General features: G+C 43.4%; 1 protein-coding gene across 1 annotated transcript in view; it reads right to left on the bottom strand.

The window, feature by feature from the left end:
• Positions 1-18,661, bottom strand: part of ush2a (Usher syndrome 2A (autosomal recessive, mild)) — a 387,029-nt gene that overhangs the window by 175,110 nt on the left and 193,258 nt on the right. The window contains exons 39-40 of the mRNA XM_037541699.1: positions 12,145-12,292; positions 8,484-8,626 (exon numbers count right to left, since the gene is read on the bottom strand). Coding sequence (XP_037397596.1) covers positions 8,484-8,626; positions 12,145-12,292 — 291 coding nt within the window. The remainder of the gene's footprint in view (positions 1-8,483; positions 8,627-12,144; positions 12,293-18,661) is intronic.

Genomic DNA, 18,661 nt, shown 5'->3' with positions numbered 1-18,661 from the left:
ACCACCTTGAAAATGCATAATATCCAAGTCCATTTTATTTAAAGTGGGACTGCAGTTTGAACTAATTTGGTAGAACGGCTGATATCAGCCTTAAAGGCACACAAACAGTGGAGGCCTATGGGACAAACCGATTTTGGAAAACCTTCATATGAAAATGAATTACGAACGAGTACATAACCCCAAAAAAAAGCTCAAGAAAAAGGTTGAGCACATACAGAAATAACCAGACACCCAGCGACCGAAGTCCATCACAGAGACTGAGCCAGTCCTGCTCCGTCTGCGGATTCGCTGCTTTTACACAATCCCGAATCTTCGCCGCTGTTCATGATTCCAGGCCCGGGTTGTCCATTCATCCAGCGGCTGTTATTGTAGAGGATAATTCTTTTCTTTCTTTTTACTGTGTCTGCGACAGAAGGCGGGGGGGTTCGGGGGTTCGAAGGGGGGGGGGGGGGGGGGGGGGGGGTGTTCTGCTCCCTCCACCTCCTGATAAATAAACAATGCACAGATCTGACCTTTGGGTTAACAGGTTTTTATGCTTGCTCCACTCAGCACTCTAACTGATTCAATTACCACAAAGGTTCGGGAGCTTCCATGAATACAGAAAAAGCCCCCCCGGCTCACCCCACCCTGGTCGCTGCAGCGAAAAGTAAAAAAAAAAAAAAAAATGTACCTGCGCCGGCAAATCTGATGTGGCCCTCTGGAGAAATTCCTTAATTGTTAATAATTTTACCACATGAGACAATCAAGTCACCTTGAAAGCGAACACCTCCCTCCCCCCACGCTTGCTTACTTCACCCTGGCCCAGACCTACTTCTGCCCCCAACCCCCCCCCCCACTTTATCCTCCCCCAGTCTGCAGAGGCAAAGTGTTATTTAAGCTTTACTGGTCTGTGTTAAATTCTGCAATTTGAAGGGCTGTTAAGTTTTTCAATTGAAATTTCATTTAAGATGCAGGTGCTTTTGATTTTATTGACGCTTTACTGCTCTCGGGGCGCGCGACAAGAACACGGCGCAATAACGCCGGGGCCGCCTCCATCAGGGCGTCGGCAACAGCTGCAATCTCGGGACATTTGGGATACTTAGAGGGGCCTTTCCCCGGGACCGCCGTAAATCGCCACGGCAGAAGGAAAAACAAGAGCGCAGGCCGTCAAGCCTTAAATCACATTTATAAGGATTTGGTTAGCATAATAATAACACAATCAAGTGACAAGGCGAGAAGGGGAAGGGAGAGAGGGGGCGAGCCGAAAGAAAGGGAGAATTATTTTTAGCATTGCAGAGGTCTTTGGGACAGCAGGATCGTTCTGAAGGTTAGAGCGGCCGGGGGATGAATAGGACGAATACTGGGGCGCTGGCTGGAAACGCTCAGCAATGTGGCACTGTGGTGCATTTTAATGACTTTGTACTCAATATCTAACAGTATGACTGATGTAGATTGTTGCTGAAGACCAACTTGGGTCCTTTATAAGGACTTTTTAGAAGAAAAGCTGGCTACTCATGCCCAGGAACACATCCAGCACCAAATGCAAGCACCGCATATATGAATATGCCTATGAATATGAATGTATTTACAGTAGCATTCATTTTTCAGGCAACATTCCTGGGGAGATTAGATAGAACATGAGTCCTTCACATTAGGACTCATAACAATCGTGCAAGATCTGGTAGCTCACCAAACTGTCCCCATCAGATAAACAGCACGTAAAGCTTTCATCTTTGAGAAGGAGGAGAAAATCAAGCTCCACTTTTTTCAGATCTGAAAACATGCCTTCACTGGCTTCCGGCAGCTGCCTCTGATTTAAAACTCTGACGCCTACAAAGCGTCAAATGGACCAGCCCCTCCCTCCTAACGGCAATGGTCAGAACTCGAACTGTACCTTGAGCTGTGAGCACAGCTCGGCTTGACCCGCCATCCATCAAGACGTGTGGAAGACGAACATCGAGACTTTTCTCTGTCCTGGAGTCCAGGTGGGGGAAGAACTCCCACTGGCTGTCCGTACAGCGGAGTCTCTCACTGCCTTCAAACGCAGACCGAAGACGGTCTCTTTACACAGCAGATGGGCGCCGAGTTCAGTATTGATTGTAATGTGTTGTGCTGCACTCATTAAAACTGCACTGCTCTGTGTTTAACTCTTCCTTTTTCTCCGGGAATCCACTTGGACTTCTGTCTCTAGCCGTGTCTGAGCTCAGGACCGGCTCTCTCTCTCTAACGTATTTGAAACTAGCAAAGATGCTTTCTCTGGACAGACAAAGCACTTTCTGTAAGTGTCACTGGATAAGAGCGCCTACTAAAGGCTGTAAATGTAACTGTTCCTGTCCACCCACCACTGTGAGAAGACTGTGGAAAGCAGTTTACTGAGAAAAGGAAAAAACTGGAAATCAAACAAAGAAGCTCTTCTCTGTACAACGGACTGATCACCCCAGAGTCCAGACCTCAACATCACTGAATGTGATTAGGACTGGGGGCAAAATCCATAGGGTTTAATATGATGCCGGCCCACCCTTTGCAGCTATAACAGCTTCCACTCTTCTAGGAAGGTTTTCCACAAGGGTTAGGAGAGTTTATGGGAATTTTTGACCGTTCTTCCAGAAGCACGTTAGTGAGGTCAGACACTGATGTTGGACGAGAAGGCCTGGCTCACAGTCTCCGCTCTAATTCATCCCAAAGGTGTTCTATGGGGTTGAGGTCAGGACTCTGTGCAGGCCAGTCAAGTTCTTCCACACCAAACTGGCTCATCCATGTCTTTATGCAGTCAGACATGTACTGTCTCCTGGCAGCCACCAAACCCAGACTCGTCCATCGGATTCCCAGATGGAGAAGCGTGATTGGTCACTCCAGAGAACACGTCTCCACTGCTCTAGAGTCCAGTGGCGGCGCTTTACTCCACTGCATTCCACGCTTTGCATTGCGCTTGGTGATGTAAGGCTGGGATGCAGCTGCTCGGCCATGGAAACCCATTCCATGAAGCTCTCTACGCTGTTCTTGAGCTGATCTGAAGGCCACATGAAGTTTGGAGGTCTGTAGTGATTGACTCTGCAGAAAGTCGGTGACCTCTGCGCACTATGCCCCTCAGCATCCGCTGACCGCTCTGTCCTTTTACGTGGCCGACCACTTCGTGGCTGAGCTGCTGTCGTTCCCAGTCACTTCCACTTTGTTATAATCCCACTGACAGTGGACTGTGGAATATTTAGTAGTGAGGAAATTTCACGACTGGACTTGCTGCACAGGTGGCGTCCGATCACGGTACCACGCTGGAATTCACTGAGCTCCTGAGAGCGACCCATTCTTTCACTAATGTCTGTAGAAGCAGTCTGCAGGCCGAGGGGCTCGGCTTTATACACCTGTGGCCATGGAAGAGACTGGAACACCTGAATTCAGTGATTTGGATGTGAATACGTGTATATATATATATATATATATATATATATGTATGAAATAAATGAAAGGTGGTCTCCGCAGGAGCATGAGACTGCGAATAAGAGACGAAAGGGACGAAAAGGAAAGACTACATGGTAAAGTTTATGTTCACAGGACCAGCTCTCAAGTCTAAGGAGCAGAAATACATGGATAGTATTACAGTAAAAAGATGGTTATGAAATTTTAATGGAATAATAAAATCGGAAGCTAAAGACAGTCGGAATACTTAAAATGTTCATACATCTTCACTAGGAATGTTTCAGTCATGACAGCGATTCAATGTGAATACAAAGAGAGCTCAAAATAACAGAGTAAACATGGACTGTGTGAGATACTCCCAGGCCCGGGATCTAAACTTAATTACTGCTATGATTGTATCCGTCATTCAAATCCAAAACTCAGTCCAGCTGTGTGCAAAATCTTGGGCTCAAAATACGTTTTGCTGATTTTCTAAGTGAAAATAAGTTTCACAGCCTCTACAGAGACACACTGCTGATAATTACTGTTTACTTGTTATAACAAAAAAAAAATAAAGCCGTAAAATGTGGGTTTTGCAAAAGTTACAGCACATTCTATATTTTATGTTTCATTTATTTTCAAATGTACAGAAATGTTATATTTAAGTTTGTTCCCTGTAGAAAATTTAACTTATTTTCATGTAGAAATTCAACAAAACATTAACGTTTATTGAAAGTGCTCAAAAACTTGGGCACAGCTGAACAAAGTCGTCAGTCTTAGTATTCGTGAGTCAACAAGCAAAATCTAGACAGCTGATTGGGTAACTGACATTCAGTGTACTGGTTTTAAACGTCAGCACTTTGAGAGAAATATTGTTCAGAAATCAGTATTGAAGCTGAGTTATGGCTTCAAATCCAAGGCCTAGATGTTACAGGGTTAGGATTAAGGCCAGGGTGAGGGTTAGGATTTGGGCCAGGGTGAGAGTTAGGATTAGGTTTTGGGTTGAGGTTAAGGTTAGGGATAGGATTAGGGCCAGGGTGAGGGTTAGGATTAGGTTTTGGGTTAAGGTTAAGGTTAGGATTAGGGCCAGGGTGAGAGTTAGGATCAGGTTTTGGGTTGAGGTTAAGGTTAGGATTAGGGACAGGGTGAGGGTTAGGATTAGGTTTTGGGTTGAGGTTAAGGTTAGGGTTAGGATTAGGGCCAGGGTGAGGGTTAGGATTAGGTTTTGGGTTGAGGTTAATGTTAGGGTTAGGATTAGGGCCAGGGTGAGGGTTAGGATTAGGTTTTGGGTTGAGGTTAATGTTAGGGTTAGGATTAGGGCCAGGGTGAGGTTTAGGATTAGGTTTTGGGTTGAGGTTAATGTTAGGGTTAGGATTAGGGCCAGGGTGAGGGTTAGGATTAGGTTTTGGGTTGAGGTTAATGTTAGGGTTAGGATTAGGGCCAGGGTGAGGGTTAGGATTAGGTTTTGGGTTGAGGTTAATGTTAGGGATAGGATTAGGGCCAGGGTGAGGGTTAGGATTAGGGCACTGAGGGAAAGAGGATGGGTACTGTGATGCCAGAAGAAGTAAACGGATCAATGAATGTGGCTGTGTCTTCACCCGAACATCTCTATGCCACCTTGTGTTTGTGTAGGGTAATATCAGAGATGTTGAGGAGGAGACTGGCACCTGGTCAGAAAATCAATGGGAAAGATCACTATGATCTACATGTCCTCTGTTTACAGGGAAAGTCACGCTTTCCCCCAAACATGTCCAATCAGCTTGCTGGATAAGCCTCTAGAGGGAAAGGCGCCCCCTTGTGGCAGAGTTCAGCACATGCAGTAGCTAGAACAAGCTTAAAACGTTGGATTTATGTGTTACTTCAGTCACATGCAACAAGCTCTTGATGGTGCTTCTGTCCGATTTTATCCATCTTATCCATGTTTTAAAAACGATGTGGCTTTGAGTTTTGGTTTTATTGGTCGCTCTTCCTTTAAATAGACAAGGGTCTGGTCTTGATGGCCATCAAGTGGACGAGACTTTCCTATAAGGACATTTCCTATAAGGAAAACCGCACAGATGAGCTGATGATGTATGAACAAAAATATTTTCTCTGTTAAGCAGAAACCAACGTGCCAAGTAATAAAACACAACATTTATAAAAGAAGAAGTTGGCAGAGTTTGAATATGTAGGCCAACAGAGCTTATGTCCCTTACCTGAGTGCACTCCAGTAGGGAGAACAGAACAGAGCAGAACTATCTCTGGGGGTATTTCTAAATTAGAGATGAGAAAGTGGCAGCTGACGAGGGTGGGGGACCCCATCAAAGAGGGGAAAAAAGAGCTAAAGAAAATATGACATACGTTCTTCGGCTCGTATTTCACCTTGCTCGTCCTTTCCCCTCCCCTGAACGCAAGTGGCCACATTATTTTGAAGAATCTCCTCGATTCTTTCCCACAGTTAATTTAGTGCAGCTTTGCCGAGTACTATTTCACGTTGATGGCCTGGTTGATGGTATAGGAGAGAGTGTTTATAGGTGGTGCTGGGAACCACTAAAACCGGCGCTTTCTCAGCAATCTGGCTTGAGCCGGCGGTGGTACGGGCTCTCTTTGCGGAAATAAAGAGATCTGGGCTTTAACAATAACAATCATTCCTCTCTTTCTAGGTAATGTGCATCTGTTCTCAAAGTCGCAGGCCCTGGTGGATGCGAGGGTGAGATAAGTGTGAATAAGAGGGAGCTGCAATGAGCCACCGGCAATTTACGCTTATACAAATATCCATGTGCAGTGCCTCCGGGAGTCAGGCTGGCCCGGCTCATGTCTTACATAGACTGGGCTGAAGATTGTCTAAGAAATAATCAAGGCAATTAAAAATAAATGTTCACAATCAAATGAAGTCCCATTTACTCTACACACAAAAACCTTAGAGAACAAATACTGTGTGTGGATAAAGAAGGTATCGTAGTAATACGAAACCAAAAAATGAGCATATATATATATAAATAAAGGGGCCATAAAAATAGTCACTTTATCAAAAAAATAGGTTAAATGCACAACAGTGGAGTCTTCAGTCATCTCAAAGCATTCATAATTACAAATTTAACCCTCATAAAGAGTACAGACGTGTGTGTGTGTGTGTATAAATAGAAACAAAATGCAAAGATGTGCAAATCATTTTAACCCTATATTTCATATAATATCATTAAAAGACTCAGAGAATCTGGAGAAATCTCTGTCTGTGAGGGACGAGGCTGAACACCAGTATCTGCTGGCCGTGATCTTTGGGCCCTCAGGCAGCGCTGCATTAAAAACAGACATGATTCTGTAGTGGAAATCACTGCATGGGCTCAGAAACACTTCTGAAAACCACTGACTGTGAACACAGTTCATCACTGCATCCACAAACGCTGTTAAACTCTAAAACACAAAGAAGAACCCAAATATAAACAGGATCCAGAAACGCTGCCACCTTCTCTGGGCCTGAGCTCATTTAAAATGGACTGAGGGGAAGTGGAAAAGTGTCCGGCGGTCCGACGAATCAACATCTGAAATTCTTTAGGAAATCATGGACACCGTGTCCTCCGGGCTGAAGACCCCTCAGCTTGTTATCAGTGCTCAGTTCTAAAGCCAGTATTCATGATGGTTTAGGGGGCATCAGTGCACATGGCCTGGGTGACATGCTCATCTGTGAAGGCTCCATTAAAGCTGAATTAAATAAAATAAAACATTAAATAATGTCATACTTGAAAGGTAATAATAAGCACATCAGCTTAAGAATAACTCTTTGAAGTTACAGAATAATAAACCTTAGGATGCCTCAAGCCCAGAGTAAGGGCTTAACGTTAACTTGACTCCATGAGCTGCGAGCCTGCACTCCGTTCACGTATCCACACGCTCGTTCAGAGACAGAGGAAAAGAACTTCAGCAGAAGTTGCAGAACGCTGCAGGGCATTAACTCCGAGAGAGGGAGAGAGAGAGAGGCAGAAAGAGAGGGAGAGAGACAGAGAGATAGAGGGTGGTGTGTGGGGGGGGTGTAACTCTCCGCATGGTAATGAAGAGGTGATGGTCCATAATACAGTGCATTTTGAGTGTATGCAAATAGTGACTCCTTAATTAGAATGTATGTGATAATAGACTGAAGTATAATTAATTTATAACTTAGCAAAGAGTGTCTGTTATGAACCCTAATATGATTCTATTACAGTAATCAGTCCACAATGACACCAGCTAGGTCATCTAGCAGATATACACCTCTAGATTCAGCTCTCTGGGCTAACACACACACACACACACACACACACACCACCTGCTCCTCTCCTGCACTTGCTGAGTTAGGCTCTTATAAACACGCTATCAAACACACGGTCGGCTAGTGTGTACGTGTACAGTCGTATGCAAAACTTTAAAGACCCCCAGTCAAATCAGGTCTTGTTGATATTCCGAAGTGAGAGTAAGCACTCACACCCGACAGGGAACAAACTCAAAATATTGCATTTTTTGCAAATTTCAAAGAAACAGGTCATTAAAAGGCCATTATGCTTGCAAGAGTTGATATTAGATGCTAACCCGTCTTTTAAATCGCATGTGGAACAACTGATGGAGATGAAGCTGGGATTTAATTTTAGGAAAGGTTTTTGCTCAGTTTACGCAACGCACGAAAAAAAATCGAGTTGAAGTTTTTATAGGTGTCCTTTTTTACAGCGCTGCACTCACTGGACAACTGGTTTATCATTCAGCGTTAAGGTAAACCATATTTCCAAAAGTATTCGCTCGTCTGGCTTCACACGCATACGAACCTGATTGACGTCCCATTCTTAATCTCGCTAACGTGTTTGAAACTTCTCTGTACAACGGACTGATCACCCCAGAGCCCAGACCTCAACATCACTGAATGTGATTAGGACTGGGGGAAAAATCCATGGGGTTTAATATGATGGCGGCCCACCCTTTGCAGCTATGACAGCTTCAGCTCTTCTGGGAAGGCTTTCCACAAGGGTTAGGAGTGTTTATGGGAATTTCTGACCTCTGAACTCAATTTTCTGAACTCAAGTTGCATAAAAGATTTTAACATGTAAAGACAGCCTTAATTGTTACTTGCAACTTCTCTGCAAATCTCTGGTGTGTGTGGGACTCACGGTCTTGGGCGGTGTAGAGAGCGATCCAGGAGCTGCTGCTCTCTCCGTGGCCGTGGGACACCAGCAGTCTGAACTGATATTCAGTGTACGGCTCCAAACCCTCCACCAGCTGACTGAACACTGTCGTCTCGCTGTCCACCAATCTGTAGAGCGCGCACACACACACACACACACACACACACACACACAGCTCACTGCACAGTCTACACACAGGCCTAAACCTGTTCACTTCCAATCTTGAGGGGGAAAGAAGTTAATACTGTATTCCGTTTGAAATCTGCTTTGATCAAATTATTGCCCCGAATGTGCTTTTCTGTCCTCAATTTGTGCGCTCACGATAAGACTATAACCCACGAAATCGTACACAAACTGATATTTTCTTTGTTTTCCTGCAAAAACAACTCTATCTAAGTGGTCCTCATTAAATGCCTTATGACTCTTGGTGATTGCAATACGGTCATGCTAGTTTCTGAGCGGCGCCAATTTTCACCAAGCACCACGATCAAATTTACCATAGGACTATAATAAATAAATCACCTGAACAATGAAATACATTTGGACGGAATGGCAGGAAATGAGGCTGATATATAATACATGGGCCTAGTCATTTATTTATTACAACAGAATGAGAATTCCCCCGTCTCTGATTAAATAGCAATTTGTTGTCAGGGGGCATGTAATGCATACATATCAGAAGAAGTTGGTTCTTTTTTTTTTTTTTTCTTCTTCTTTTTCAATTGGGCCTCTGGTGCGCTCACCATCACCTGAGAACCTGCTCCAAGTCTGCAGTCACTATCGTTGCTTTGCTATTCATTCAATTTGCATTACATAATCACTTCATTTCCGTTACACAATTACTCATCCAATTAATTCCATCTGCATTCCATGTACGATGACTGTGATTTCACAAAGACTTCATCAAATTCAATAAAGGTTGAAGAATAAATAAATACGTACTGTAATCTTTTACCATGCCAACTCTGGTATGAGCCATGAATCTCGTGTCATAATAGGAGGTAATGAGATACTGATGACCAAACATGGCTTTACGCTGTTGTTACTGCAACATGTGCATCATTTTATTTTAAGGGGCACTTATTGGGGTTATTATTAGGGTCTTATTATTATGTTTGTGTCTTTTAATTAGGGTCTTTGTTCAATAAAGCCCAAGCATTATGCTTTATTCATTGTAATCTATATGAGTAGATAATCACAGGTGTGCTATGTGAAAATATTTAAAATCCACAGTATACAGTATGTATATTAATTGTAATAAAGCACAATAAAGACTTTAAGACATCATTATTCAAATCACTGAGCATGAAATAATCACCTAACTTCATATTTTATTAATGTACAGCACTGTGTGAAAGTCTTGGGCACCCAGACTCATTTTCAAAATCTATGTATTTGTGTAGTTTGTGTTTATTTGCTGAGAAAAGTGTTAATATTTGAATATACAACATTATATATATATATATATATATATATAAAATACATAGTGATGTTCTGGGTGTTGGTGTGTTTGTTAGCCCATCTCCAAGCCTCTCCTCCTCGAGGAAGTCCAGTATTATATGTAGTTATAAAGCAGCTCCTGGTTTGACCAATCAGTGCTCAGTAAATTGAGCTCATGATGTAATTGATGATATTAACGAGTCTCTGTGGCGGCTGTGAAGGTGTCCAGGAAAAATATGGACCCGAGAAATTCTTGTTACTTTTTATTGTTTTTCTGTTTATTTGAATTATGAATACGACTTTATTCTGATGTATATTGTGATAAACTCACTGCTGAGGGAAACTGATTAAACATTAGCTAAAACTTTCACACGGCGCTGCATGACTGGCAAAATTTTATTTGTAACAGTTCTACGCAGCATCAAGAACCTTCTGGAGATGAGCAACAGATTAAAAATGTGTATTTAATATTCCAAAGTACAGTCACTAGTTAAAGGCCAGAGTACTAGGGTTTTAATTAGTGGCATAAATTAAAGAGCACTAAAGTTTTTAATAAGTCAAACTGCATCCCATGTTCAGAATATTTCTGTCAGTTATCAAATGCACATTTTCAGTAAAAAGATCAGGAATTGGTGCTGAATTTGTGCTGCAAACTGACGTTTTGAAAACCAGTTACTTGATGCTGCTTAGAATGTTTAGATGAATAAAATGTGAAGATCCTTTGCGTAACAGTTTGTTTAACAAGGTCATAAGTGATTAATGTGCATTACTGCAACTAATTTTCATGTAAAAGAACTCGAATTATGTACCAGTACAAATTATAATGAATGAAGCTTTCCCCCATGGACCCTCACAGAGCAGGTACTATGGTGGTACTATGAGGGAGTGACCTATATGTACAGACAGTGCAAAGTCAGCATGCACTATATTTCCAAAAGTATTCGCTCGTCTGGCTTCACACGCATATGAATTTGAGTGATGTCCCGTTCTTAATCCATAGGGTTTAATATGATGGCGGCCCACCCTTTGCAGCTATAACAGCTTCAACTGTTCTGGGAAGGCTTTCCACAAGGGTTAGGAGTGTTTATGGGAATTTCTTCCAGAAGCACATTTGTGAGGTTAGACACTGATGTTGGACGAGAAGGCCTGGCTCACAGTCTCCACTCTAATTCATCCCAAAGGTGTTCTATGGGGTTGAGGTCAGGACTCTGTGCAGGCCAGTCAAGTTCTTCCACACCAAACTGGCTCATCCACGTCTTTATGGACCTGCTTTGTGCACTGGTGTGCAGTCATGTTGGAACAGGAAGGGGCCGTCCCCAAACTGTTCCCACAAAGTTGGAGCGTGAAATTGTCCAAAATCTCTTGGTGCTGAAGCTTTAAGAGCTCCTTTCACTGGAACTAAGGGGCCGAGCCCAACTCCTGAAAAACAACCCCACACCATGATCCCCCCTCCACCAAACTTTACACTCGGCACAATGCAGTCAGACAAGTACCGTCTCCTGGCAACCGCCAAACCCAGACTCGTCCATCGGATTTCCAGACGGAGAAGCGTGATTGGTCACTCCAGAAAACACGTCTCCACTGCTCTAGAGTCCAGTGGCGGCGCTTTACTCCACTGCATTCCACGCTTTGCATTGCGCTTGGTGATGTAAGGCTTGGATGCAGCTGCTCGGCCATGGAAACCCATTCCATGAAGCTCTCTACGCTGTTCTTGAGCTGATCTGAAGGCCACATGAAGTTTGGAGGTCTGTAGTGATTGACTCTGCAGAAAGTCGGTGACCTCTGCGCACTATGCCCCTCAGCATCCGCTGACCGCTCTGTCATTTTACGTGGCCGACCACTTCGTGGCTGAGTTGCTGTCGTTCCCAATCGCTTCCACTTTGTTATAATCCCACTGACAGTCGACTGTGGAATATTTAGTAGTGAGGAAATTTCACGACTGGACTTGCTGCACAGGTGGCGTCCGATCACGGCACCACGCTGGAATTCACTGAGCTCCTGAGAGCGACCCATTCTTTCACTAATGTCTGTAGAAGCAGTCTGCAGGCCGAGGGGCTCGGCTTTATACACCTGTGGCCATGGAAGTGACCGGAACACCTGAATTGAGTGATTTGGATGGGCGAGTGAAGACTTTTGGAAATATGGTGTATGCGTGAGACGCAGGCATATAAACAGGCAGCAGTGCTAGTGGTGGTTGGTAACTCACTGCAGTACATGCTGTGTGGCTGGATTCCTCATCTGGAGCCGATAGCGCAGAGGTCCAGGAGCGTTGGGGCGTGCGGGACTGAGCCAGGCCACCTGCAGTGAGGTGGGGGTGGCAGCTGCCAGCCTCGGGGGCAAGAGGCCATCTGGAGCTTAGGGGGAGAGAGGGAGATTAGGAGAGATGAAGTAGAGCAAGTACAGCCCAAATGCGGGGAAGCAGTGGTGGTGTATTAGTGAGCAGGGCGTGGGTGAAGTAGTATAGATGAGTGTCTCACAACTACAGTCCAATTAACAAATTCAGACGCGCGCAAAAGTTTGCGCCCTTTTTAAATGACGTTCTGTTCGTTTTCTAAGTGAAAGTATTTAATCCTCCATGCTCCTCTGCACATTTTAATGCATAATCACTGTTTACTTGCTGAATGCAACATACCGGAGAAAAGAAGAGAACATGAAATATTGCCTGCACTCAAAATCATTAGTCAATTCTGAGGTCCTGCGAATTTACACCTGCAAAAACTTTGTGACTTGTGTCAGACTGTACTGTCAGTCTTTGACATGAGGCAAATGTTTGGTTTAACATCTTCACAGAAACGTGAATGCGTGACTGTAGCCGTCTCGTCCAATTACAAGGATCCACAAGCTGTATGAAGAAGAGCGAGAGGCTACAATAAGAGATAAAGCCCATGTTTTCAAACACAAGGCCCGGGGTCCAGATCAGGCCGACGACACAATCCTAACCGGCCAGCAAAACTATTTAGATTTTCAATCAATATTAGCCTGTTTCACAATGCATCCCCAGCATGCATTGCAACATAATGTGCGCTCTGACACTTCTACCCCAACAACAACAACAGACAGAGGTTACACCTCAACTCTACACAGTTCTATGCCATTCCACACCAGGCACATCACCAAACACACTAGCTGCATGTCAGCTGCAGTTCAGTTCCAGTGTAAGCAGCTGACGTCAGCTGAGCAGCTCAGAGTCCAAGTATTAACGCCAGGTGTCCAGTTTTGAGGACTGAGCTCCTGGGCACATTGAAATTTGGTATATTTCAAGTATTCATGTAATATTTTAATGTCTACTATGCTTTACTGCTGAGGTTTTTGCCTATTGCATTTTGAATAAACAATGGCCAGTTTAGGTTAAATTAATAAAAAATTCAATTAATTTAAAATGAATTTTTTTTTTTCCTCTGGGTCACAGATTTGAGAGATTAGTTGTTGAATAGTTGAGATCAGTTGTTGATTTTGGCACCCATGAATTAAACCATCAACTATATATATCTTAGTTTTCACCATCATTTTTTGACCATAATTAATTAGATTTAATTATGTTAATTAGATTTAGATTGGTACAGGTAACACAACTTCCATATTAATTTAAATTCTAAGCCAGGAGATCTGGAGGAGGATACTGAGGGAGAAAGAAAAAGAAAGGACCTCTCCTTGACAAGAGAGTGCATTGAGAGAGGGAGAGATTGTGAATGACACTTGTCTAATGGTGCGGTCAGCTCTTTCTGTTTCTGGCATCAGCCTGTATGTTGTCTTTATTGATGATGTGATGGCCGATAGCAGCAGTGAGATGAATTTTGAAGTGCACCCTTGTTCAGATGCAGCCTAACAACTCCACATTCACTGGATGACACTTCTCAACCGTACCACTGGAGTTTTTCTGGACCAACAAGGAAAATGTCCCTGACTTGCTGAGTTAATCCCCTGACCGGACCCCAACTGAGCAGCATTTCACTTACTGAAGACGAGAACGGAGGGAAAACGCTCCCAGAACAGACGGAACAGAGAACGGCTGCTTTACGGGCCAGGCCAGGGAAGGCTTCCCGCGTGGGACAATATCAGTGGACTGGAGACTTCAGACAGTCACTGAATGCGAAGAATCTTTTACTAAATATCTTTAGTTACGATTATGTTCATTTGTCCATTTACTTTTGTATAAATGTATGAAATCATCGCTACTCTTGAACTAAATGCACTGTTCTATACCTCAGCGTTTAAGCCAGTAACACTCACTGAATGCACTGTAAGCTTCCTGCTGCCTGGACGACTGAACGGCTGCAAACCAGTCAACGATTTGATGAAGGACGGCTTTTCGACCTTAACGTTACTCAGAGGCTGCAGATCTCCCAATGTAGCTAGTCCAGCACAACCTAGTCCACTTGTTGGGAAACAAAGGCAGCAGATCCTTTACAAAATGCTGTGAGCTTCAAAGGGGTGGGCAAACTTTGTGGTTATTGCATCATAGTTGTTAATGACTTATCGTGCTCACTATTAACCCCTTATTCTCCAGGGTGTGTTTTGGTTTTCCATCTGAATTTTCGTGAACAAATCGTAAGGCAAATTATTAAGTAACTGCATGAAATAAATGCACATTTTTATTTATTTATTGTTTAATAAAAGCTCCTCAAATGAACAGAACGTGTGTTTTCTGATCTCCACATATCACTACATGTTTACAATTTACTGCTGAGAGCAAAAAATCTGCGCCGCTCTTTGTGTTGTTCTCTAAAAGTGATGTTTCCAGAGCAGATCACTGAAGAGACGCCGTCTGTTTATAGTTTAGAGCCCAGATTTGGGGAAAAACGGCTCGACTTTCAGTAGAAAAACAAAGTTCAGCTTCTTTTATTATAAGGGTTTAAAATGACATCACCGTCTATTAGACTGGAGAGAAGAGCTACAGCCTCACACGACGCCCAGCTTCTGAATGGAGCTTATGGAGTATGAACGTTATGGAGAACATGACCAAGAGCGGTTTGGACCCACCGGTGGTCCCACAAGACCACATCGATGTTTCAACTCAATGTGTCATTTTAAACCAAACACATCAAAATGTACTGAATTTGATCGATTCACTAGACTGCGGTGACTCTTATAACCAGCCATCTCTGTTGAAACGAATCCCGTCGATGGGGAAAGCAGAAACGGATCACATTCGTTTGCAGAAGGGACGTGCAAGTTGCCTGCGTGAATAAAAGATCAAACACGTTCAACTAATTAAATAAAATTTGCCAAAAAAATCTTAAATTGTGCACCACTCTCCCCCATACCTGTGAAAAGGGTTGCGACCCTTATACTGTGCAGGCAATGTAGATATAAACATCCTTAAATTCTGCACTTTAACCAAATAATAAGTAGCTGCTTTTGGAAAAACAAACATTATGATGCCACTATTTAAACAGCCATTTATAGTGTTGGTAATGCATAATGCAAGACGCTGCAGATAGGCTTCGCATCGCTTTAGTGCGACTGTTGAGACGTTAAAAGAAACATCTTGACTATCCCGAAGCAAAACAGGCTGATTCCAGTGATACTGCAGCACTTCGGTGACAACTCCAGGCCAAATCATGTGTTTTGAGGAGCAATTCAGCCAACATCTGTTTCAATAATACGCCACTCCAGCACTGGGAGCGAGGTCCTCTTCTTAAGTGAAGGCTCATTCCCAATCAACAGCCCTCTCATGCAGTCACAAGCACTCAATAACTGTTGATTACTTAAGTCATTTTGTGCATGCTGAAATAGAATCGCCTCAGCCGAATACCAAATGCTCTCGCCACGGCTGCGGAAAAGCTTCGGAAAACAAAAGTGGGGCGACAAAGGGTGAAAGTTACAAAGGCGAAAAATCCCAGCGCTCCCGTCCCCCAGAGCCTCGGCCCACGAGCGGAATGAGATCAACTAATATTCGGAGAGATTACGAGAGGGGTTAAAGATGTTAATGTGCTGATTGATGAGCAAGGCGCCTGCCAATGGATGTCAGTAAACACAAGGCTTCTCTGACGGATGTTTAAAAGCTCGCTGTGACCATCCTTCATCTAGCTTGACAGGAGGACCCAGGCTGATGGAACGAAAGGGGAGGTGCTGGAAACACAAAGAAAAAGCAAGTGGCTTAACGGGGGCGGCGCTTGGCTTTTCAGTTGATGGGTACAAATAAGAAAGTCTCGGTGAGATGCGAGCTACCCGTTACTGTCGAAAGCAGGCCGATGTGTGTTAATGCATTTATTTCATTAAACAGAAATTGACCGTATAAATCAAACGCACACAACACGCAATTTCTTTGTCCACTGGCTTCTTCTATTAATTCTAACTTGCTTTTGCGACTGTGTGGGTCGAGACCTGTAAGCTGCCTGTCCCACTGCACTATAAAAAACGTTTAACCTATTTCAGTTTTTCGGTCTCCAGCCAGGCGTAGCACCGGGACATCACTAGCAAACAACAAAGCAATGGAAAGATTTTCGTAATGTATGTAATCTGTGTAAAAAGATATCGTTGCTCTTGGAACAAAACTTTATATCTCTTATATATAACTTTATATAACTTTACTGGAGGAATCTTAACAGTGAATGGACATACACAGAGATCTTCTTCAACTATGAAATTAAAATTCTCGGCCAAAACGAAAACCAAAATTAAGCAAATATACAACAAATAAATCATAAAAACAAATAAACTTTGTATTTGTCTTTACGCTCTACAAGCTGGGACTGACGTCTCTGGCACTGACAGTATTTATAATATATTATATTAACAATTCATAATGTATAATAAGCATGGCTATATATATATATATATATATATATATATATATATATTTATATATATATATATAGTTATAACCGTGTTTATAATGCCATATGAATGCATTATATCATGTCATAAATGTGTTTATAGATGCTTACAAACTTTTCCTTAGCTTCTGAGTTCTTTGTAGAGTCGTAGATTTTAAATTTACTACTTATTTTTTTCTGGTGGTCATTTCTCTTCAAAAGGGGCATTTGGGCGATCGTTTTTGGGGCATTGCCAGTTAGTAATTTACAAACAGCATCACTGCTCTAGTAGAGGTTTGTATGTATGTAGCTGGTCAGTATTTGCTATAAAGTATTTCTGCATTAAATGCCTTAATTTCCCAATTTCCCTCTGAAAGCGGGGAGCACCACTCACTCATTCTTTGTAGATGGTCAGTTTCTATGGAATCATGCAATGTGTTCCAAGAGCCGTTTGGAATGAGACACAACATCCTAATAAAGAAAAAACGGCTACAGCTACCCAACATTCAACTTGCAGGACTGTCGCAGGTTTGTGGTTGGACAGTGACCAGAACTAATTCGCTTCACTTTCAAAAAGGGGCTGGCAACCCAGAGGAAAGTGAGACAGCAGGTGTGCAGCAGTGAACCCAGACAACTCATCAGGTTGGCTGGGGCAAGTTAACTTTGGGGGTACTGAAAATTTTTATGACTGCAATCTGGTTGAATTTAAGTGGCACGTATTGCAGGACAGATCATATTTCCTCCATAATATCATTTAAAATATAATCTTTATGTTGGCATACTGTACACGCCAATTTCTGTAGCTCATTCCTAAGAGAGCTCCGCAGTTGTGCCCAGTGAAGCTCCAATTTAGGGCTTAACCCAGTTATTCCGCAGGCCAGCGTACAGAAATAGGGACTAGCTTATTGCACATCGAAGGGCCGGACTCATCACTCACGTCAGCAGTGGCTTCAAGTCGCCTTTTCTGCCAAGCTGCAATTTTCATAATGTACAAGAACTCGGTTTAGGCCAGGAGCCGGGGTGCGGGAGAGGAGCGGATGGGGCTTCGCTGGACGAACGGCAGCATTAAAAGCCATTCCACACTTTCCCCCATCTGCCTTTGCCGCTATACACAGGCTAGGAATAACCGCGACGGAGGCCGGCCAAGCGGCCATAAACGTAATGATGATGATGAGCATATGGACAAGCCGGGGCTGCGATCTGCCATGCTGCTCCACTGCCGAGAGGACCTCACCGCTTCAGAGCATCCAGAGTCAGATCACACCAGAACACACACACACACACACACACACACACACACACACAGCACTGGGCAAAACCAGAGAGTGACAGAATTCAAAACTGCTATTATTCATAAGTATTCATTCACTCATTCATTCATTGTCAGCAAAAAACAGGAAATATTTTTAGTAGAAATCCGACACAGACGCCCCTGTTTGCCCACCCTTTCCCTTCAGCACAGCTCCCAGTCTTTTCAGTGCACCTGCTCACCGTTTTCCAAAGAAATCTAACGGGACATTTTCTCACACTTCCAGCGTTCAGTCTTAGAAGTTGGTCGCATTTCCTGCACCCAGTAATTCCAAACGGTCAATGAAGCTGAGGTGGTCAGCCCATTGTTCTAAGAAACAACAGACTTGTTTACCGACTTGCAATCGTTTTTTATTTTTGTCGAATTATTTTCTTAGTAACGGCTCCTTGATCAGCTACACGTCCTTTCAGACCCTCGGCGCTGAGCGGTCTTCTCACAGGGGAAGGATGGACAGAAGCACCTGTGGATGTTCTCAGATCTGAAGCAGCTTGATGTTCTCCTCTCTCTCAGAGATGAAAGCTGTAAGTGCTGTTTATCTGATGGGGGCAGTTTTGGTGGTCTACTTGGTCTTACATGATTGGTAATCTATGTATCTTTCATCACTTATTTTCCTTAACAGTCGTGGGCTGGAGGTCAGGGAACCAGCCCTGAGACTG

Source organism: Pygocentrus nattereri, chromosome 10 (assembly GCF_015220715.1).
Source record: "Pygocentrus nattereri isolate fPygNat1 chromosome 10, fPygNat1.pri, whole genome shotgun sequence".
Classification (NCBI taxonomy): domain Eukaryota; kingdom Metazoa; phylum Chordata; class Actinopteri; order Characiformes; family Serrasalmidae; genus Pygocentrus; species Pygocentrus nattereri.
The sequence above is the reverse complement of the archived record's forward strand: the minus strand, read 5'-3'. Positions and strand labels throughout refer to the sequence as shown.